The sequence below is a fragment of the Mirounga angustirostris genome, unplaced genomic scaffold, assembly GCF_029215605.1.
Source record: "Mirounga angustirostris isolate CCGP_5_RB_7025 unplaced genomic scaffold, mMirAng1.0.hap1 SCAF_11, whole genome shotgun sequence".
Taxonomy (NCBI): domain Eukaryota; kingdom Metazoa; phylum Chordata; class Mammalia; order Carnivora; family Phocidae; genus Mirounga; species Mirounga angustirostris.
In genome coordinates, this window is record NW_026991719.1 from 62,540,524 (window position 1) to 62,558,793 (window position 18,270).

Here is an 18,270-nt window from a genome sequence, read left to right on the forward strand (position 1 = left end):
CTCTCAGCTCAGGGTTGCCATAAACCATGATCTGTGGCACAGTCTGGCCACTAGTCTTTGAGCCGGGACCCAACAAGCAGCAGATCCAGGGAGATTCCCCTTCCTCCCCCAGGAGGAGCAGCATGGGAGCGCACCACAGGAATCTGCTGGGTTTGGAGACTCCAAAGGGGGTCATGTGCTGGGGGAGATAGAAACACTTGGTCACGGGCTGGGTGAACATGGAGTGTGGCTGGAGACCAGGGAAACATGAGTGATTGACTGCTTTTCTATGAGGGCTCACTGAGGAGTGGGGCCCCGAGCTTTTGGCTCTTCCAGGATGAGACATTGGGAGGCTGCCATTTTCACATCCCCCAAAGCTGTACGGAAAGCTTTCAGGGAACAAAAGCTCCCGAGAGCAAACCCCAGCAGATTACTTATCGTGGCCCCTGGCAAGGGCAGTGCAATTCCGCCTCAGGCAAAGACATTTGAGAATCACTGCAACAGGCCCCCTCCCCCAGAAGATCAGCAAGAACTGCCAGCCAAGACCAAGTTTACTGATCAATGAGAATGGCAAAACCCCAGCACTAGGGGAATTCAGCAAATAGAATACATGGCTCTTTTCCCCATGAATTTTTTGCCTCTCAAAATTAATTTTTAAAATTTTCATTATTTTTTTCTTTTTCTAATTTTTAGTTGAATTTTTCTTCTTTCTTTTTCAACAAACATCTTATCTTATCAATTCCTTTTTAAAAATCTTAATTTTAATTTTTACAGTCATATTTAACCTTATTTTTTGTATATATATAAGTTTTTCTTTCTTTAAAATTTTGGGATACAGTTTCTTCTAACAGACCAAAATATACCCTAGATCTAGTGTGACAATGTCCTAGTTTCCCGCCTGATCAAATTCTCTTTTTTATAAATTTTTTTCGTTCTTTATTCAACCAACTTTTAATCTTATCAATTCCTTTTTAAAAATCTTTTTAAATTTTCATCTTTATAGTCATATTCCATCCCTTCATTGTATTTACCCTTATTTTTGTATATATATATAAATTTTTCTTTCTTTAAATTTTGGGAGGCAGTTTCTTCTAACAGACCAAAATACACTGAAAATCTAGTGTGTGGCTCTGTTCTATTCACCAGCATGATCATATTCTTTCTTTCTTTTTTTTCCTTTTACTCCCCAGTTTGGGTCTCTTCTGATTTGTTTAGTGTATATTTCTCTGGGGTTGTTGTTACCCTTTTAGCATTTCGTTCTCTCATTCATCTATTCTCCTCTGGACAAAATGGAAAGATGGAAAAACTCACCTCCAAAAAAAGACCAAGAGGCAGTACTGACTGCCAGGGACCTAATCAATACGGCATTAGTAAGATGTCAGAACTAGAGTTCAGAATGACAATTATAAAGATACTAGCTGGGCTTGAAATAAGCATGGAAGTTACTAAAGAATCGCTTTCTGGAGAAATAAAAGTCTAACCAAGTTGAAATTAAAAAGGCTATTAATGAGGTGCAATAAAAAAATGGAGCCTCTAACTGCTAGGATAAATGAGGCAGAAGAGAGAATTAGTGATCTAGAAGACCAAATGGTGAATAAAGAAGCTGAGAAAAAGAGAGATAAAAACTACTGGATCACGAGGGGAGAATTCAAGAGATAAGTGATACCATAAGGTGAAACAATATTAGAATAATTGTTTCCCAGAAGAAGAAGAAAGAGAAAGAGGGGCAGAGGTATATTGGAACAAATTATAGCAGAGTACTTCCCTAATTTGGGGAAGGAAACAGGCATCAAAATCCAGGAGGCACAGAGTCCCCCTCAAAATCAATAAAAATAGGTCAACACCTCAACATCTAGTAATAAAACTTAAAAGTCTCAGAGACAAAGAGAAAATCCTAAAAGCAGCTCAGGACAAGAGGTCTGTAACCTACAATGGTAGACATATTAGGTTGGCAACAGACCTCTCCACAGAGACCTGGCAGGCCAGAAAGGACTGGCATGATATATTCAGAGCACTAAATGAGAAAAATATGCAGCCAAGAATACTATATCCAGCTAAGATATCATTGAAAATAGGAGAGATAAAAAAAACTTACAGGACAAACAAAAACTAAAAGAATTTGTGAACACCAAGCCAGCCCTACAAGAAATATTGAAAGGGAACCTCTAAGCAAAGAAAGAGCCTAAAAGTAACATAGACCGGAAAGAAACAGAGACAATATACAGTAAGTCACCTTACAGGCAATACAATGGCACTAAATTCCTATCTTTCAATAGTTACCCTGAATGTAAATGGGCTAAATGCCCCAATCAAAAGACACAGAGTATCAGATCGGATAAAAAAAAAAAAAAGACCAGGGATATGCTATCTGCAAGAGACTCATTTTAGACCATCCAGATTTAAAGTAACGTGGTGGAAAACCATTTACCATGCCAATGGACATCAAAAGAAAGCTGGGGTGGCAATCCTTATGTCACACAAATTAGATTTTAAACCAAAAACTCTAATAAGAGATGAGGAAGGGCACTACATCATACTTAAAGGGTCTATCCAACAAGAATATCTTAACAATTGTAAATATCTATGCCCCTAACATGGGAGCAGCCAGTTACATAAGCCAATTAATAACAAAATCAAAGAAACACATTGACAATAATACAATAATAGTAGGGGAGTTTAACACACCCCTCACTGAAATGGACAGATCATCTGAGCAAAGATCAACAGGGAAATAAAAGCTTTAAAAGACACACTGGACCAGATGGACTTCACAGATCTATTCAGAACATCCCATCCCAAAGCAACAGAATACACATTCTTCTTGAGTGCCCATGGAACATTCTCCAGAATAGATCACATCCTGGGTCACCAATCAGGTCTCAACCAGTACCAAAAGATTGGGATCATTCCCTGCCTATTTTCAGACCACAATGCTTTGAAACTAGAACTCAATCACAAGAGGAAAGTCGGAAAGAACTCAAATACATGGAGGCTAAAGAGCATCCTACTAAAGAATGAATGGGTCACCAGGAAATTAAAGAAGAATTAAAAAAATTCATGGAAACCAATGAAAATCAAAACACAACTGTTCAAAATCTTTGGGATGCAGCAAAGGCAGTCCTAAGAGGACAGTATATAGCAAAACAAGCCTTTCTCAAAGAACAAGAAAGGTCTCAAATACACAACCTAACCCTACACTTAAAGGAGCTGGAGAAAGAACAGCAAATAAAGCCTAAACCCAGCAGGAGAAAAGAAATAATAAAGATTAGAGCAGAAATCAATGAAATAGAAACCAAAAGAACAGTAGAACAGATCAATGAAACTAGGAGCTGGTTCTTTGAAAGACTCAGTAAGATTGATAAACCCCTCGCCAGACTATTCAAAAAGAAAAGAGAAATGACCCAAATAAAAAAAATCATAAATGAAAGAGGAGAGATCACAACCAACACCAAAGAAATTCAAACAATTATAAGAACATATTATGAGTAACTCTATGCCAGCAAATTAGATAATCTGGAAGAAATGGAGGCATTCCTAGAGATGTATCAACTATCAAAAATGAACCAGGAAGAAATAGAAAACCTGAACAGACTTATAACCACTAAGGAAATGGAAGCAGTCATCAAAAATCTCCCAACAAACAAGATCCCAGGGCCAGATGGCTTCCCAGGGGAATTCTGCCAAACATTTAAAGAAGAATGAATACCTATTCTTCTGAAACTATTCCAAAAAATAGAAATGGAAGGAAAACTTCCAATCTCATTCTTTGAGGCCACCATTACCTTGATCCCAAAACCAGACAAAGACCTCATCAAAAAGGAGAATTACAGACCAATATCCCTGATGAACATGGATGCAAAAATTCTCACCAAAATACTAGCCAATAGGATCCAAGAGTACATTAAAAGGATTATTCACCACGACCAAGTGGGATTTATCCCTGGGCTGCAAGGTTGGTTCAACATCCTCAAATCAATCAATGTGATACAATACATTAATCAAAGAAAGAACAAGAACCATATGATCCTCTCAATAGATGCAGAAAAAGCATTTGACAAAGTATAGCATCCTTTCTTGATCAAAACTTTCCAGAGTATAGGCATAGAGTGTACCTACCTCAATATCATAAAAGCTATCTATGAAAAACCCACAGCGAATATCATTCTCAATGGGAAAAAACTGAGAGATTTCCCTCTAAGGTCAGGAACACGGCAGGGATGTCCATATCACCACTGCTGTTCAACATAGTATTAGAAGTCCTACCCCCAGCAACCAGACAAAAAGAAATAAAAGGCATCCGAATTGGCAAAGAAGAAGTCAAACTCTCACTCTTTGCAGATGATATAATACTTTATGTGGAAAACCCAAAAGACCCCACCCCAAAACTGCTAGAACTCATACAGGAATTCAGTAAAGTGGCAGGATATAAAATCAATGCACAGAAATCAGTGGCATTCCTATACACCAACAACAAGAGAGAAGAAAGAGAAATTAAGGAGTCGATCCCATTTACAATTGCACCCAAAACCATAAGATACCTAGGAATAAATCTAACCAAAGAGGCAAAGGATCTGTACTCAGAAAACTATAGAATACTCATGAAAGAAACTGAGGAAGACACAAAGAAATGGAAAAACGTTCCATGCTCATGGATTGGAAGAACAAATATTGTGAAGATGTCAATTCTACCTAGAGCAATCTATGCATTCAATGCAATCCTCATCAAAATACCATCCACTTTTTCAAAAGAAATGGAACAAACAATCCTAAAATTTGTATGGAACCAGAAAAGACCCTGCATAGCCAGAGGAATGTTGAAAAAGAAAAGCAAAGCTGGCAGCATCACAATTCTGGACTTCAAGCTCTATTACAAAGCTGTCATCATCAAGACAGCATGGTACTGGCACAAAAACAAACACATAGATCAATGGAACAGAATAGAGAACCCAGTTGGTTGTGATCTCTCCTCTTTCATTTATGATTTTGTTTATTTGGGTCATTTCTCTTTTCTTTTTGAATAGTCTGGCGAGGGGTTTATCAATCTTACTGAGTCTTTCAAAGAACCAGAAATAGAGAACCCGAACTAATCTTCGACAAAGCAGGAAAATGTCCAATGGAAAAAAGACAGTTTCTTCAACAAATGGTGTTGTGAAAATTGGACATCCACATGCAGAAGAATGAAACTGGGCTATTTCCTTACACCACACACTAAAATAGACTCAAAATGGTTGAAAGACCTAAATGTGAGACAGGAGTCCATCAAAATCCTTGAGGAGAACACAGGCAGCAACCTCTTCGACCTCAGCTGCAGCAACTTCTTCCTAGAAACATCGCCAAAGGAAAGGGAAACAAGGGCAAAAATGAACTATTGGGACTTCATCAAGATAAAAAGCTTTTGCACAGCAAAAGAAACAGTCAACAAAACCAAAAACAGAATGGGAGAAGATATTTGCAAATGACATATCAGCTAAAGGGCTAGTTTCCAAAATCTATAAAGGACTTATTAAACTCAGCACCCAAAGATCAAATGATCCAGTCAAGAAATGGGCAGAAGACATGAACAGATATTTTCCCAAAGAAGACATCCAAATGGCCAACAGACACATGAAAAAGTGCTCAACATCACTCGGCATCAGGGAAATCCAAATCAAAACCTCAATGAGATACCACCTCACACCAGTCAGAATGGCTAAAATTAACAAGTCAGGAAACAACAGATGTTGGTGGGGTTGCAGAGAGAGGGGAACCCTCGTACAATGTTGGTGGGAATGCAAGCTGGTGCAGCCACTCTGGAAAACAATGTGGAGGTTCCTCAAAAAGTTGAAAATAGAGCTACCCTACGACACAGCAATTGCACTACTGGGTATTTACCCCAAAGATACAAATGTAGTGATCTGAAGGGGCACATGCACTGCAAAGTTTATAGCAGCGATGTCCACAATAGCCAAACTATGGAAAGAGCCTAGATGTCCATCAACAGATGAATGGATAAAGAAGAGGTGGTATATGTCTACAATGGAGTATTATGCAGCCATCAAAAAATGAAATCTTGCCATTTGCAGTGACATGGATGGAACTAGAGAGTATTATGCTAAGTAAAATAAGTCAATTAGAGAATGACAAGTATCATATCTTACTGATATGAGGAATTTGAGAAACAAGACAGAGGATCATAGGGAAAGGGAGTAAAAATGAAAAAAGATGAAACCAGAGAGGGGGACAAACCATAAGAGACTCTTAATCTCAGGAAACAAACAGAGTTGCTGGAGTGGAGGGGGTGGGAGGGATGGGGTGGCTGGGTGATGGAAAATGGGGAAGATATGTACTATGGTGAGCGCTGTGCACTTTTTAAGACTGATGAATCACAGACCTTTAGTCCTGAAACAAATAATACATTATATGTTAATTCAAAAAAATTTAAAAATTCTTTAATAACTTTAAAGTCTGTTTAACTTTTCACAGTGAAAACCAGCTCTACGCAGCCAGCCATTTTCAGTGTCTGTTGCTTACTTGCAAAGGAAACTAGGTATAAATGTAGATGAATCAATGCAAATTCATCACAATTGATGGAGAATAAAGCACATAAAGGGGATTGGGTAAAATTTACATTATAAGAACACTGGCAAATTTTACTGCTTATAACAATGAAGTATCAGCTTTCCAGTACATTGTTCTTTTACTTGTGTATAGACTGAGTAATAGAAGTTTTACTCTGAACCATAAAATATATTTCTTTTCGTGATGTTACATAATAAAATATTAATTTTAAGCTTTTCATTGATAATAATAAAGTAAAAGTTTTTAGAAAACAGAATAATATAGACAAGGACCCAATGCTACTCATGTGATACCCTACTTTTATACTAGGTATTTTTACTGTCTTAGACATACAATTGCACAGGAATAAAAATAAAAATCCTACACAGAATGGAAACTTTTGGGAGTCATCTTTCTTTTGTTTTCCTGAAATTATTAAAATTACTGCTTAGTTTAAAAAATATATGTGGCTCTCAAGTCCTAGAATGGTAATTTCCTTTTAATAATGGGGAAAATAATAAATATGAATTTACAATAAACTTTATATAGCAGCCATATGGAATCCATTGCTAAATGATAATTTTTTAAAAAAATGACAATGTTTTAAAAAATTTTTGAGACATAGATCTAAAACACTTCAGGATACAAAATAATTGGCATAAGAACAAAAACAACCATCACAATATGAATAATACTAAGTCTTATATGAAGTAAATATTAATTTTATATTACTATGTATACATATATATAGCAAACTAATATGTATATATAAATAATTTATCCTCCTCCTGTATATTGTTATATCTTGAATACCTAGTATAGTGTTAGAACATGATAGGCACTAAAAAAATACTTGAATGTATGAATGAGCTCTCTGAAGGCCTCAGTAGTCATCTCCTATAAGAGAAGAGTCTAAAACTATTAGTGGCTGTCAGTATATCCCAGATGTGAACTTTTTCAAATGAAATTCCTGAATTAATCTTCAATTTTAAAAAAGTAACTTACATGAAGATCTCTAGTAAGACTAGCAACATGAGCCCTGGTTGTTATATTGATACTATGCTCCTATGAGGACTATATAATTTTAAGAGGATTCCATATGGCCCAAATGGGAAGGGATACTAATGGAATAGATTACTAGTAAAGTCATTTCATACTAATATTTAAATTTACTCTATTTGCTTTCAAGAAACACACACCAAATTATACTTCTACTGACCTTGGATATTCTGAATGTTCCCGTCATCAGACTTGATGGTGAATGTCTCCCCAGGGTTAACTTGCACCAATATAATCTAGAAATAAACCATTCTTTGATAAAAAAAACTTTTCTGTTATTTAATCTATGAAAAATCATTGTCATTTTTTAAAGTTTTATTTAAATTCATTAGTTAACATACAATGTAATATTAGTATTAGGTGTACAATTTAGTGATTCAACACTTACATACAGCATCCTGTGCTCATCACAAGTGCACTCCTTAAGCCTCATCACATATTTAACCCATCTCCTCACCCCCTCCTGTCTGGCAACAATCAATTTGTTCTCTGTAGGTAAGAGTCTACTTCTTGCTTTGTCTCTCTCTCTCTTTTTTCCTTTGCTCATTTTTTTCTTAAATTACACATATGAGTGAAATCATATGGTATTTGTCTTTCTCTTACTGACATTTCACCTTAGCATTATGTTCTCTAGCTCCATCCATGTCATTGCAAATGGCAAGACTTCATTCTTTTTTATGGCTGAATAATATTCCACTATATATATATATATATATATATATATATATATATATATATATATATATATATATACCACATCTTCTTTATCCATTCATGAGTCATTGCACATTTGTGTTGTTTCCATAATTTGGCTATTGTAGATAATGCAGCTATAAACATTGGGGTGCATATATCCCTTCAAATTGATATTTTTGTATTCGTTGGGTAAATACCTAGTAGTGCAATTGTGGATCATAAGGTAGTTCTATTTTTAACTTTTTGAAGAACAAGACAGGGATATCCTGTCTCACTGCTTTTAGTTAACATAGCCTCGCAAATCCTAGCCACAGCAATCAGACAACAAAAGCAATAAAACGCATCCAACTTGGCAAGGAAAAAATCAAACTTTCACTTTTTTCAGATGACATGATGCTCTATATAGAAAACCCAAAGACTCCACCCAAATATTTTTTTTAAAGATTTTATTTATTTATATAAGAGAGAGAATGAGATAGAGAGCATGAGAGGGGGGAGGGTCAGAGAGAGAGGCAGACTCCCTGCTGAGCAGGGAGCCTGATGTGGGACACCACCCAAATATTGCTATAACTGATACAGGAATTCAGCAGAGTTGCAGGATATAAAATCAATGCACAGAAGTAAGTTGCATTTCTATACACCAATAATGAAGCAGCAGAAAGAGAAATTAAGGAACCAATCCCATTTACAATTGCGCCAAAACCCGTAAGATATCTAGGAATAAACCTAACTAAAGAGGTAAACAACCTGTGATCTGAAAACTGTAAAACACTTATGAAAGTAATTGAAATCGACACAAAGGAATGGAAAACCATTCCATGCTCATGGATTGGAAGAACAAATATTGTTACAATGGCTATATTATCAAAATCAGTCTACACCTTTAAGGCAATCCCTATCAAAATACCATCAGCATTTTTCAGAGCTAGAATAAACAATCCTAAACTTTGTATGGAACCACAAAAGACCCCAAATAACCAAAGCAATCTTGAAAAAGAAAAGCAAAGCAGAAGACAACACAATTCCAGACTTCAAGTTATATTATAAAGCTATAGTCATCAAGACAGTGTGATATTGACATAAAAACAGACACATAGATCAGTGGAACAGAATAGAAAACCCAGATGGACCCAAAGCTGTATGGTCAACTAATCTTTGACAAAGCAGGAGAGAATATCTGATGGACAAAAGACAGTGTCTTCAACAAATGGTTTTGGGAAAACTGGACAGCAACATGCAGAAAAATGAAACTGGACCACTTTCTTGTGCCATGCACAAAAATAAACTCAAAATGGATGAAAGACCTAAGTGTGAGACAGGAAACCATTAAAATCATAGAAGAGAACAAGGCACCAAACTCTGACATTGGCTGTAGCAACATCTTACTAGATATGTCTCCTGAGGCAAGGGGAAAAAAAAGCAAAACCAGACTATTGGAACATTATCAAGATAAAAAGCTTATGCATAGTGAAGGAAACAATCAACAAAACTAAAAGGCAACCTATGGAATGGGAGAAGATATTTGCAAATGACTTAGCAGAAAAAGGGCTTCTATCCAAAATCTATAAAGAACTTATAAAACTCAGCACCCAAAAAACAAATAATCAGGTTAAAAAAAGAATATACATAACTAATGAATCATGGAATGCTACGTCAAAAACTAATGAAGTGCTCTATGGTGACTAACATAACAAAATAATAAAATAAATAATAAATAATAAAAAAGAACTGGGGCGCCTGGGTGGCTCAGATGGTTAAGCATCTGCCTTCGGCTCAGGTCATGATCCCAGGGTCCTGGGATCGAGTCTCACATCGGGCTCCCTGCTCCTTGGGAGCCTGCTTCTCCCTCTGCTTCTCTTTCTCTCTCTCTCTCTCTGTCTCTGAAGAATAAATAAATAAAATCTTTAAAAAAAAAATAAAAAAGAACTGAACTGCAAAAAAAAAAAAAAAAAGACATGAATAGACGTTTTTCCAAAGAAGACATCCAGATGGCCAACAGACACATGAGAAGATGCTCAACGTCACTGACCATCAGGGAAATGCAAATCAAAACTACAATGAGATAGCACCTCACAACTATCAGAATAACTAAAATTAACACAAGAAACAACAGGTGTTGGTGAGGATATGGAGAAAGGTGAACCCTAAAACTCTCTTGTTGGTGGGAATGCAAACTGGTGCAGCCACTCTGGAAAACAGTATGGAGGTTCATTACTGTCATTTTGAAAAATATTCAGACTCACTAATTATTGGGGTCTTGAAATGCTCAAGAAGAAGAGAACATTTGGATCATTGGACACTTAGGAGAAGTTCAATATCCCTAAGTAACGGGTCCTCCCCCATCCAAGTAAAACTTAACATAATAAGGTCATAGAAAATAGGTGCATTGACATGGAAAGACCAATTCCCACTCTCCAGGAAAAAAAAAAACCTGCAAAAAATGAAAAACAGAAAACAAAACTTGTCTGATGGTAAAATTCAAATGTACTTGTTGTATCCAGTACTGAGGATAAGAAGGCCATCTGGTATATCTCTTGGGATGAGTCATCATTTGTGAATAATTGGTAGTATACTGTGTTCCAACAGTGGTGTCCAGATGATAATTCTCCATCTAATAAAAAAATGTACATTTAGGGGAAGAGAAAAAGATGGTGGAGGAGTAGGGGACCCTTTTCCAACCAGTCCCCTGAATTGAGCTGGATATCCACCAGACCACTGAACACCAACGAAATCAGCCTGAGATGTAAGAAGATATATCTGGATCTCTACAAACAGAATATCCCTGGCGATTGGTTTTGAGGTATGAAGCAGGGAGCTGTGATTCCGAGGACAGATATTGGAATATAAATGGAAGGGGGAGGGAACAATGGGGCTCTTGCACCACTGGTGAGCAAAAGCCTCCCACGCTGGGGATAGGGCACAGACTCGCAGACTGGTAGCAGCAGAAAAGGACCTTAGGGCAGCCCCAGACTGAAACCTGGAGCAGCTGGCGGGGACACGCATGTGAACTGGGAGCGGCTGGCGGTTTTAGAAGCACAGAAGGGCAGAGATGTGCTCCCATCTCTGCCCTTCTGGAAGCAAGGACTGGGAGCCTGGCTGACGGGCGCACAACCCAGGATGCTGTGGTTTATAGCAGCACAGACAGAAACCAGATAGTGTGGCCTGGAGAGCTCACTGAAGAACAGATGGCAATCTCTCTGCTCTGAGGGAGAGGGTTGAAAATGATTTCTTCTGCTCTGACTCTTGGAAGAGACACAGAAAGCCACTAGGGAAGCCGCCAGAGAACAAAAGCCCCATAAAAACGATTTTCACTGAGCCCATCCCCCCCACAGAGGGCAGGGCAACTCTGCGGAAACAGGGTTGCCTGAGTAACAGCACGGCAAGCTCCTCCCCCAGAAGACAGGCTGGGAGAACAATTGGCCAACAACCCTAAGGGCCCTATAAAACAGGTGCATCTTGCTTGGGTTGTGGTCAATAATTTGGACTCTCTACACTCCCTCAACTACCCCTCAACAACATGACTAGGAGGAGGAACACCCAAAATAGGGAAGACTCAGAGACTGTGACTTCTGCCACAGATTTACAAATGGATACAGATATAACCAAGATGTCGGAAATGGAATTCAGGGTAGCAGTTGTGAAGACAATAGCTAGAAGGGAGAAAATGATCAATGGCAACATAGAGTCTCTAAAGGTAGAAATGAAAGCTGAACTGGCAGAACTTAAAAATGCTATCAATGAGATCCAATCTAATACACATAATCTAACAGCTAGGGTAAGCAAGGCAGAAGAACCAATTAGTGATTTAGAAGACCAATTAACAGACAAGAAGGGAAAAGAAGAGGCCAGGGAAAAAAACCTCAGAATTAATGAAAATAGAATCAGAGAAGTAAGTGACACCATGAAACGTTCCAATATCAGAATTATTGAGATCCCTGAGGGGGTGGAGAGAGAGAGGGGACTAGAAGATATATTTGAGCAAGTCATAGCTGAGAAATTCCCTAAACTGGGGAATGAAACAAACATTTGTGTCCTAGAGGTAGAGAGGATCCCTCCCAAGATCAAGGAGAACAGACCAACGCCTCAGCATGTAATAGTAAATCTTGCAAATCTTAGAACCAAGGAAACCATCTTAAGGGCAGTTAGGTGGAAGAGATTTCTTACGTACAGAGGGAGGAACATCAGAATAATATCAGACCTATCCACAGAGACCTGGCAAGCCAGAAAGGCCTGGCAAGACATATTCAGGGTACTAAATGAGAAGACCATGCAGCCAAGACTACTTTATCTGGCAAGGCTTTCATTTAGAATGGATGGAAAGATGCAGAGCGCCCAGGACTGGCAGAACCTGAAAGAATATGTGACCACTAAGCCAGCCCTGCAAGAAATATTGAGGGGGGTTCTATAAGAGGAGAAAGACCCCAACAGTGATATAGAACAGAAATTTACAGAGACAATCCATAGAAACGAGGACTTCACAGGCAACATGATGACAATTAATTCATATCTTTCAATAATCACTCTCAACGTGAATGGCCTATATGCACCCATTAAACGGCACAGGGTTGCAGATTGGATAAAAAGACAGGACCCATCCATATGCTGTCTACAAGAGACTCATTTTGAACCTAAAGATACATCCAGACTGAAAGTAAAGGGATGGAGATCCATCTTCCATGCCAGCAGACCTCCAAAGAAAGCTGGGGTAGCAATTCTCATATAAGACAAACTAGATTTTAAGCTAAAGACTGTAGTTAGAGACACAGAAGGACACTATATCATTCTTAAAGGGTCTATCCAACAAGAAGATCTAACAATTGTAAATATCTATGCTCCCAAAATAGGAGCAGCCAACTACATAAGCCAAATGTTAACCAAAATAAAGTCATATTGATAATAATACGTTAATTGTAGGAGACCTCAATACTCCACTCTCAGCAATACACAGATCATCTAAGCAGAAAATCAACAAAGAAACAAGAGCTTTGAATGACACACTGGACCAGATGGACCTCATAGATATATACAGAACATTCCACCCTAAAGCAACAGAATATACATTGTTCTCGAGCGCACATGGCACCTCCTCCAGAAGAGACCACATACTATGTCACAAATCAGCTCTCAACCAATAACAAAAGATTGAGATTATTCCCTGCATTTTCTCAGACCATAATGCTTTATCTTTTAAAAATTTTTTTATTGTTATGTTAATCACCAGAACATAATGCTTTAAAACTGGAAATCAATCACAAGAAAAAATTTGGAAGAAATTTAAACACATGGATGCTAAAGACCACTCTTCTTAAGAAGGTTTGGGTGAACCATGAGATCAAAAGAGAACTTAAACAATTCATGGAAACCAATGAGAATGAGAACACATCAGTCCAAAACCCACTGGATACTGAAAAGGCAGTCCTAAGGGGGAAATACATAGCCATCCAAGCCTCACTCAAAAAATAGAAAAATCCCGAATTCACCAACTAACTTTACACCTTAAAGAACTAGAGAAAAAGCAACAAATGACAACTAAGCCACGCAAGAGAAGAGAAATAATTAAGATTAGAGCAGAAATCAATGAATTAGAAACCAGAAACACAGCAGATCAGATCAACGAAACTAGAAGTTGGTTCTTTAAAACAATTAATAAGATCAATAAACCACTGGCCAGACTTATCCATAAGAAAAGAAAAAGGATCCAAATTAATAAAATTATGAATGCAAGGGGAGAGATCATGACTAACACCAAGGAAGTAGAAACAATTATTAGAAATTATTATCAACAACTATAGGCCAATAAATTAAGCAAACTGGAAGAAATGGATGCTTTCCTGGAAACTTATAAGCTGCCAAGACTGAAACAGGAAGAAATTGACAACCTGAATAAGCCAATGACCAGTAATGAGATTGAAGCAGTGATCAAAAACCTCCCAAAAATCAAGAGTCCAGGGCCTGATGGACTCCCTGGGGAATTCTACCAAACATTCAAAGAAGAAATAATACCTATTCTACTGAAGCTGTTTCAAAAAATAAGAACAGAAGGAAAGCTTCTAGACTCATTCTATGAGGCCAGCATTACCTTAATCCCCAAACCAGGGAAAGACCCCATCAAAAAAGGAGAATTTCAGACCGATATCCCTGATGAATATGGATTCCAAAATCCTCAACAAAATCCTAGCTAACAGGATCCAACAGTACATTAAAAGGATCATCCACTACAACCAAGTGGGATTTATACCTGGGATGCAAGGGTGGTTCAACATTCGCAAATCAATCAATGTGATAGAACACATTAATAAGAGGAGAGAGAAGAACCATATGGTCCTCTGAATTGATGCAGAAAAGCATTTGACAAAATACAGCATCCTTTCCTGATTAAAACTCTTCAGAGTATAGGGATAGAGGGAACATTCCTCAAGTTCATAAAATCCATCTATGAAAAACCCATAGTGAATATCAGCTCGGAAAAGCTGAGAGCCTTTCCCTTAAGATCTGGAAAACGTCAAGGATGCCCACTCTCACCACTATTGTTCAACATAGTACTAGAAGTCCTAGCAACAGCAATCAGACAACAAAAAGAAATAAAAGGTATTCATATTGGCAAAGAAGAAGTCAAACTCTCGCTTTTTGCAGATGACATGATACTTTATGTGGAAAACCCAAAAGACTCCACCCCCACATTACTAGAACTCATCCAGCAATTCAGTAATGTGGCAGGATACAAAGTCAATGCACAGAAATCAATTGCTTTCTTATGTACTAACAATGCAACTGTAAAAAGTGAACTTAGAGAAATGATTCCATTTATAATAGCACCAAAAACCATAAGATACCTCGGAATAAACTTAACCAAAGAGGTAAAGCATCTATACTCTAGGAACTAAAGAACACTCCTGAAAGAAATTGGAGAAGACACAAAAGATGGAAAAACATTCCATGCTCATGGATCAGAAGAATAAACATTGTTAAAATGTCTATGCTGCCCAGAGCAATCTATACCTTCAACACCATCCCAATCAAAATTCCAATGACATTTTTCAAAGTGCTGGAATAAACTATCTTAAAATTTGTATGAAATCAGAAAAGACCCCGAATCGCCAAGGAAATTTTGAAAAAGAAAAACAAAGCTGGGGGCATCACGTTGCCTGATTTCAAGCTATATTACAAAGCAGTGATCACCTAGACAGCATGGTACTGGCACAAAAACAGACATGTAGACCAACGAACAGAATAGAGAGCTCAGATATGGATCCTCAACTCTATGGTCAAACAATCTTTGACAATGCAGGAAAAAACATGCAATGGACAAAAGAAATTCTCTTCAATAAATGGTGCTGGGAAAATTGGACAGCTACATACAGAATAATGAAACTCGACCATTCTCTAACACCATACACAAGGATAAACTCAAAATGGATGAAAGATCTCAATGTGAAACAGGAATCCATCAAAATCCTAGAGGAGAACATAAGCAGTAAGCTCTTGGACATCGGCCACAGCAACTTCTTTCAAGATACATCTCCAAAAGCTAGTGAAACAAAAGCAAAAATGAACTTTTGGGACTTCCTCAAGATTAAAAGCTTTTGCACAGCAAAGGAAATAGTCAACAAAGCAAAGAGGCAACCCACAGAATCGGAGAAGATATTTGCAAATGACACTACAGATAAAGGGCTGAAATCCAAGATCTATAAAGAACTTCTCAAACACCCCAAAAACAAATAATCAAGTCAAAAAATGGGCAGAAAACATGAACAGACACTTCTCCAAAGACGACATACAAAGGGCTAACAGACACACGAAACAATGTTCATCATCATTAGCCATCAGAGAAATTCAAATCAAAACCACATTGAGATATCACCTTACACCTGTTAGAATGGCAAAAATTGACAAGGCCAAAACCAACAAATGTTGGAGAGTTTGTGGAGAAAGGGGAACCCTCTTACACTGTTGGTGGGAATGCAAGTTGGTACAGCCACTTTGGGAAACTGTGGAGGTGCCTCAAAAAATTAAAAATAGAGCTACCCTATGACCCAGCAATTGCACTCCTGGGTATTTACCCCAAAGACACAGATGTAGTGAAAAGAAGGGCCATATGCACCCCAATGTTCATAGTAGCAATGTCTGCAATAGCCAAACTGTGGAAAGAGCCAAGATGCCCTTCAACAGATGAATGGATAAAGAAGATGTGGTCCATATATACAACGGAATATTACTCAGCCATCAGAAAGGATGAATACCCAACTTTTACATCAACATGGATGGGACTGGAAGAGATTATGCTAAGTGAAATAAGTCAAGCAGAGAAAGTCAATTATCATATGGTTTCACTTATTTGTGGAACATAAGGAATAACATGGAGGCCATTAGGAGAAGGAAGGAAAAAACGAAGTGGGGGGAAATCGGAGGGGGAGATGAACCATGAGTGACTTTGGACTTTGGTAAACAAACTGAGTGTTTTAGAGGGGTGGAGGATGGGTTAGCATGTTGATGGGTATTAAGCAGGTCATGTACTGCATGGAGCACTGGGTGCTTTATGAAAATAAGGAATCATGGTACATTATATCAAAAACTAATGGTGTACTGTATGGTGACTAACATAACATAATTAAATTAAATTAAATTAAAAAAACATAAAAAATGTACATTTAATTTCAGGAAGGTCATTTGTACCTCCGTTTCTTTTTTTTTTTTTTTAAGATTTTATTTATTTATTTGACAGAGACAGAGAGCGAGAGCAGGAACACAAGCAGTGGGAGTGGGAGAGGGAGAGCAGGCCTTCCCTGCCGAACAGGGAGACTGATGTGGGATTCGATCCCAGGACCCTGGGACCATGACCTGAGCTGAAGGGAGACACTTAACGACTGAGCCACTCAGGCGCCCCCTCCGTTTCTTTTGATATGGTGATGTCAAACCAAATTATAATCCAGAAGTAGAATATTTTTTTTTTGAACTCCAAAGAAAAAAGTTAAGTGATTTTTCACACTGTATATGTAGATAAGACTTTTCCTGAATAGGGATCCCTGGGTGGCTCAGTGTCAGTTAAGTGGCTGACTCTTGATTTTGGCTTTGGTCATGATCTCCGGGTCCTGGGATTGAGCCCCACATCAGGCTCTGCTTACTGTGGGGAGTCTGCTTCAGCATTCTCTCTCTCACTCTGCCCTTCCCTTTCTTTCTCTCTCTAAATAAATAAATCTTTTTAAAAAAGACCTTTCTTGAATAGATTGCTTTAAATCAATAAATGCTAAATCTAAACCACATTCTTTCTTTCTTGAAACCAATCCGGTAGGTAGAAGTCATTGCTGCTCAAAATAATACCTTTAAATATTAAAAAATTGAACTCACAGATATGAATGAGTATGAAAGAAGTTTAGTCTGCTTTAGAGTCATACTTTTAGACTATTCATCAGAAGATACTGTCTGTGGATAGTATAAACTTTCAACACCAGGACTTTTGAGCTGATCAAGGGTGGCTGAAAAAGCAGCTAATGCCACCCAAAAGGAGGTTATATGTGGCCTAAGCTAATGCTAAATGTCTCTAACGGGATTTTTAAAAGGCTACAAGGAAGATAAATCAATGTTTGTGAAAAGACTGAAAACTTCCAAACTAAGTGACCAATCATAAAAATGATACACGTTTTCTAAATAAAGGCAATACTGGATTCAAGAAAGACTTGACCAGTTATAATGAAAAAAAAGAGAGCAAAACTATCCTTACCTGATGCATGGGGTCGCCATTGATATCTGAAGCTACAGGAGGTATTTCAGTAAGAGTAGGTGCAAGCCCATGTTCAGCCATGTCTAAAAAGATTGGCTTTCACTGGATATTTCTAGAAAGAGTGTAATTGTAAATTAAACAAATGAAGTCAAAGTAGTGATTTTAAATGACAAAATCTGATGAAATACTCCTTAGAAAAGGCATTTTAAATAATTTTTCTTTCCAGAAATGTTACTTAACTGAAACTGTTCTATGGCAACATTTCAAAATAATCATTAGTC

At 37.7% G+C, this 18,270-nt stretch overlaps 1 protein-coding gene across 1 annotated transcript in view; it reads right to left on the bottom strand.

The window, feature by feature from the left end:
• LOC123841140 (fibronectin type III domain containing protein 3C1-like) overlaps positions 1-18,070 on the bottom strand; it is a 71,274-nt gene extending 53,204 nt beyond the window's left edge. The window contains exons 1-3 of the mRNA XM_064573592.1: positions 17,990-18,070; positions 10,760-10,882; positions 7,736-7,811 (exon numbers count right to left, since the gene is read on the bottom strand). Of these exons, the coding sequence (XP_064429662.1) occupies positions 7,736-7,811; positions 10,760-10,882; positions 17,990-18,070 (280 nt within the window). The remainder of the gene's footprint in view (positions 1-7,735; positions 7,812-10,759; positions 10,883-17,989) is intronic.
• Between the last annotated feature and the right edge of the window lie 200 nt (positions 18,071-18,270).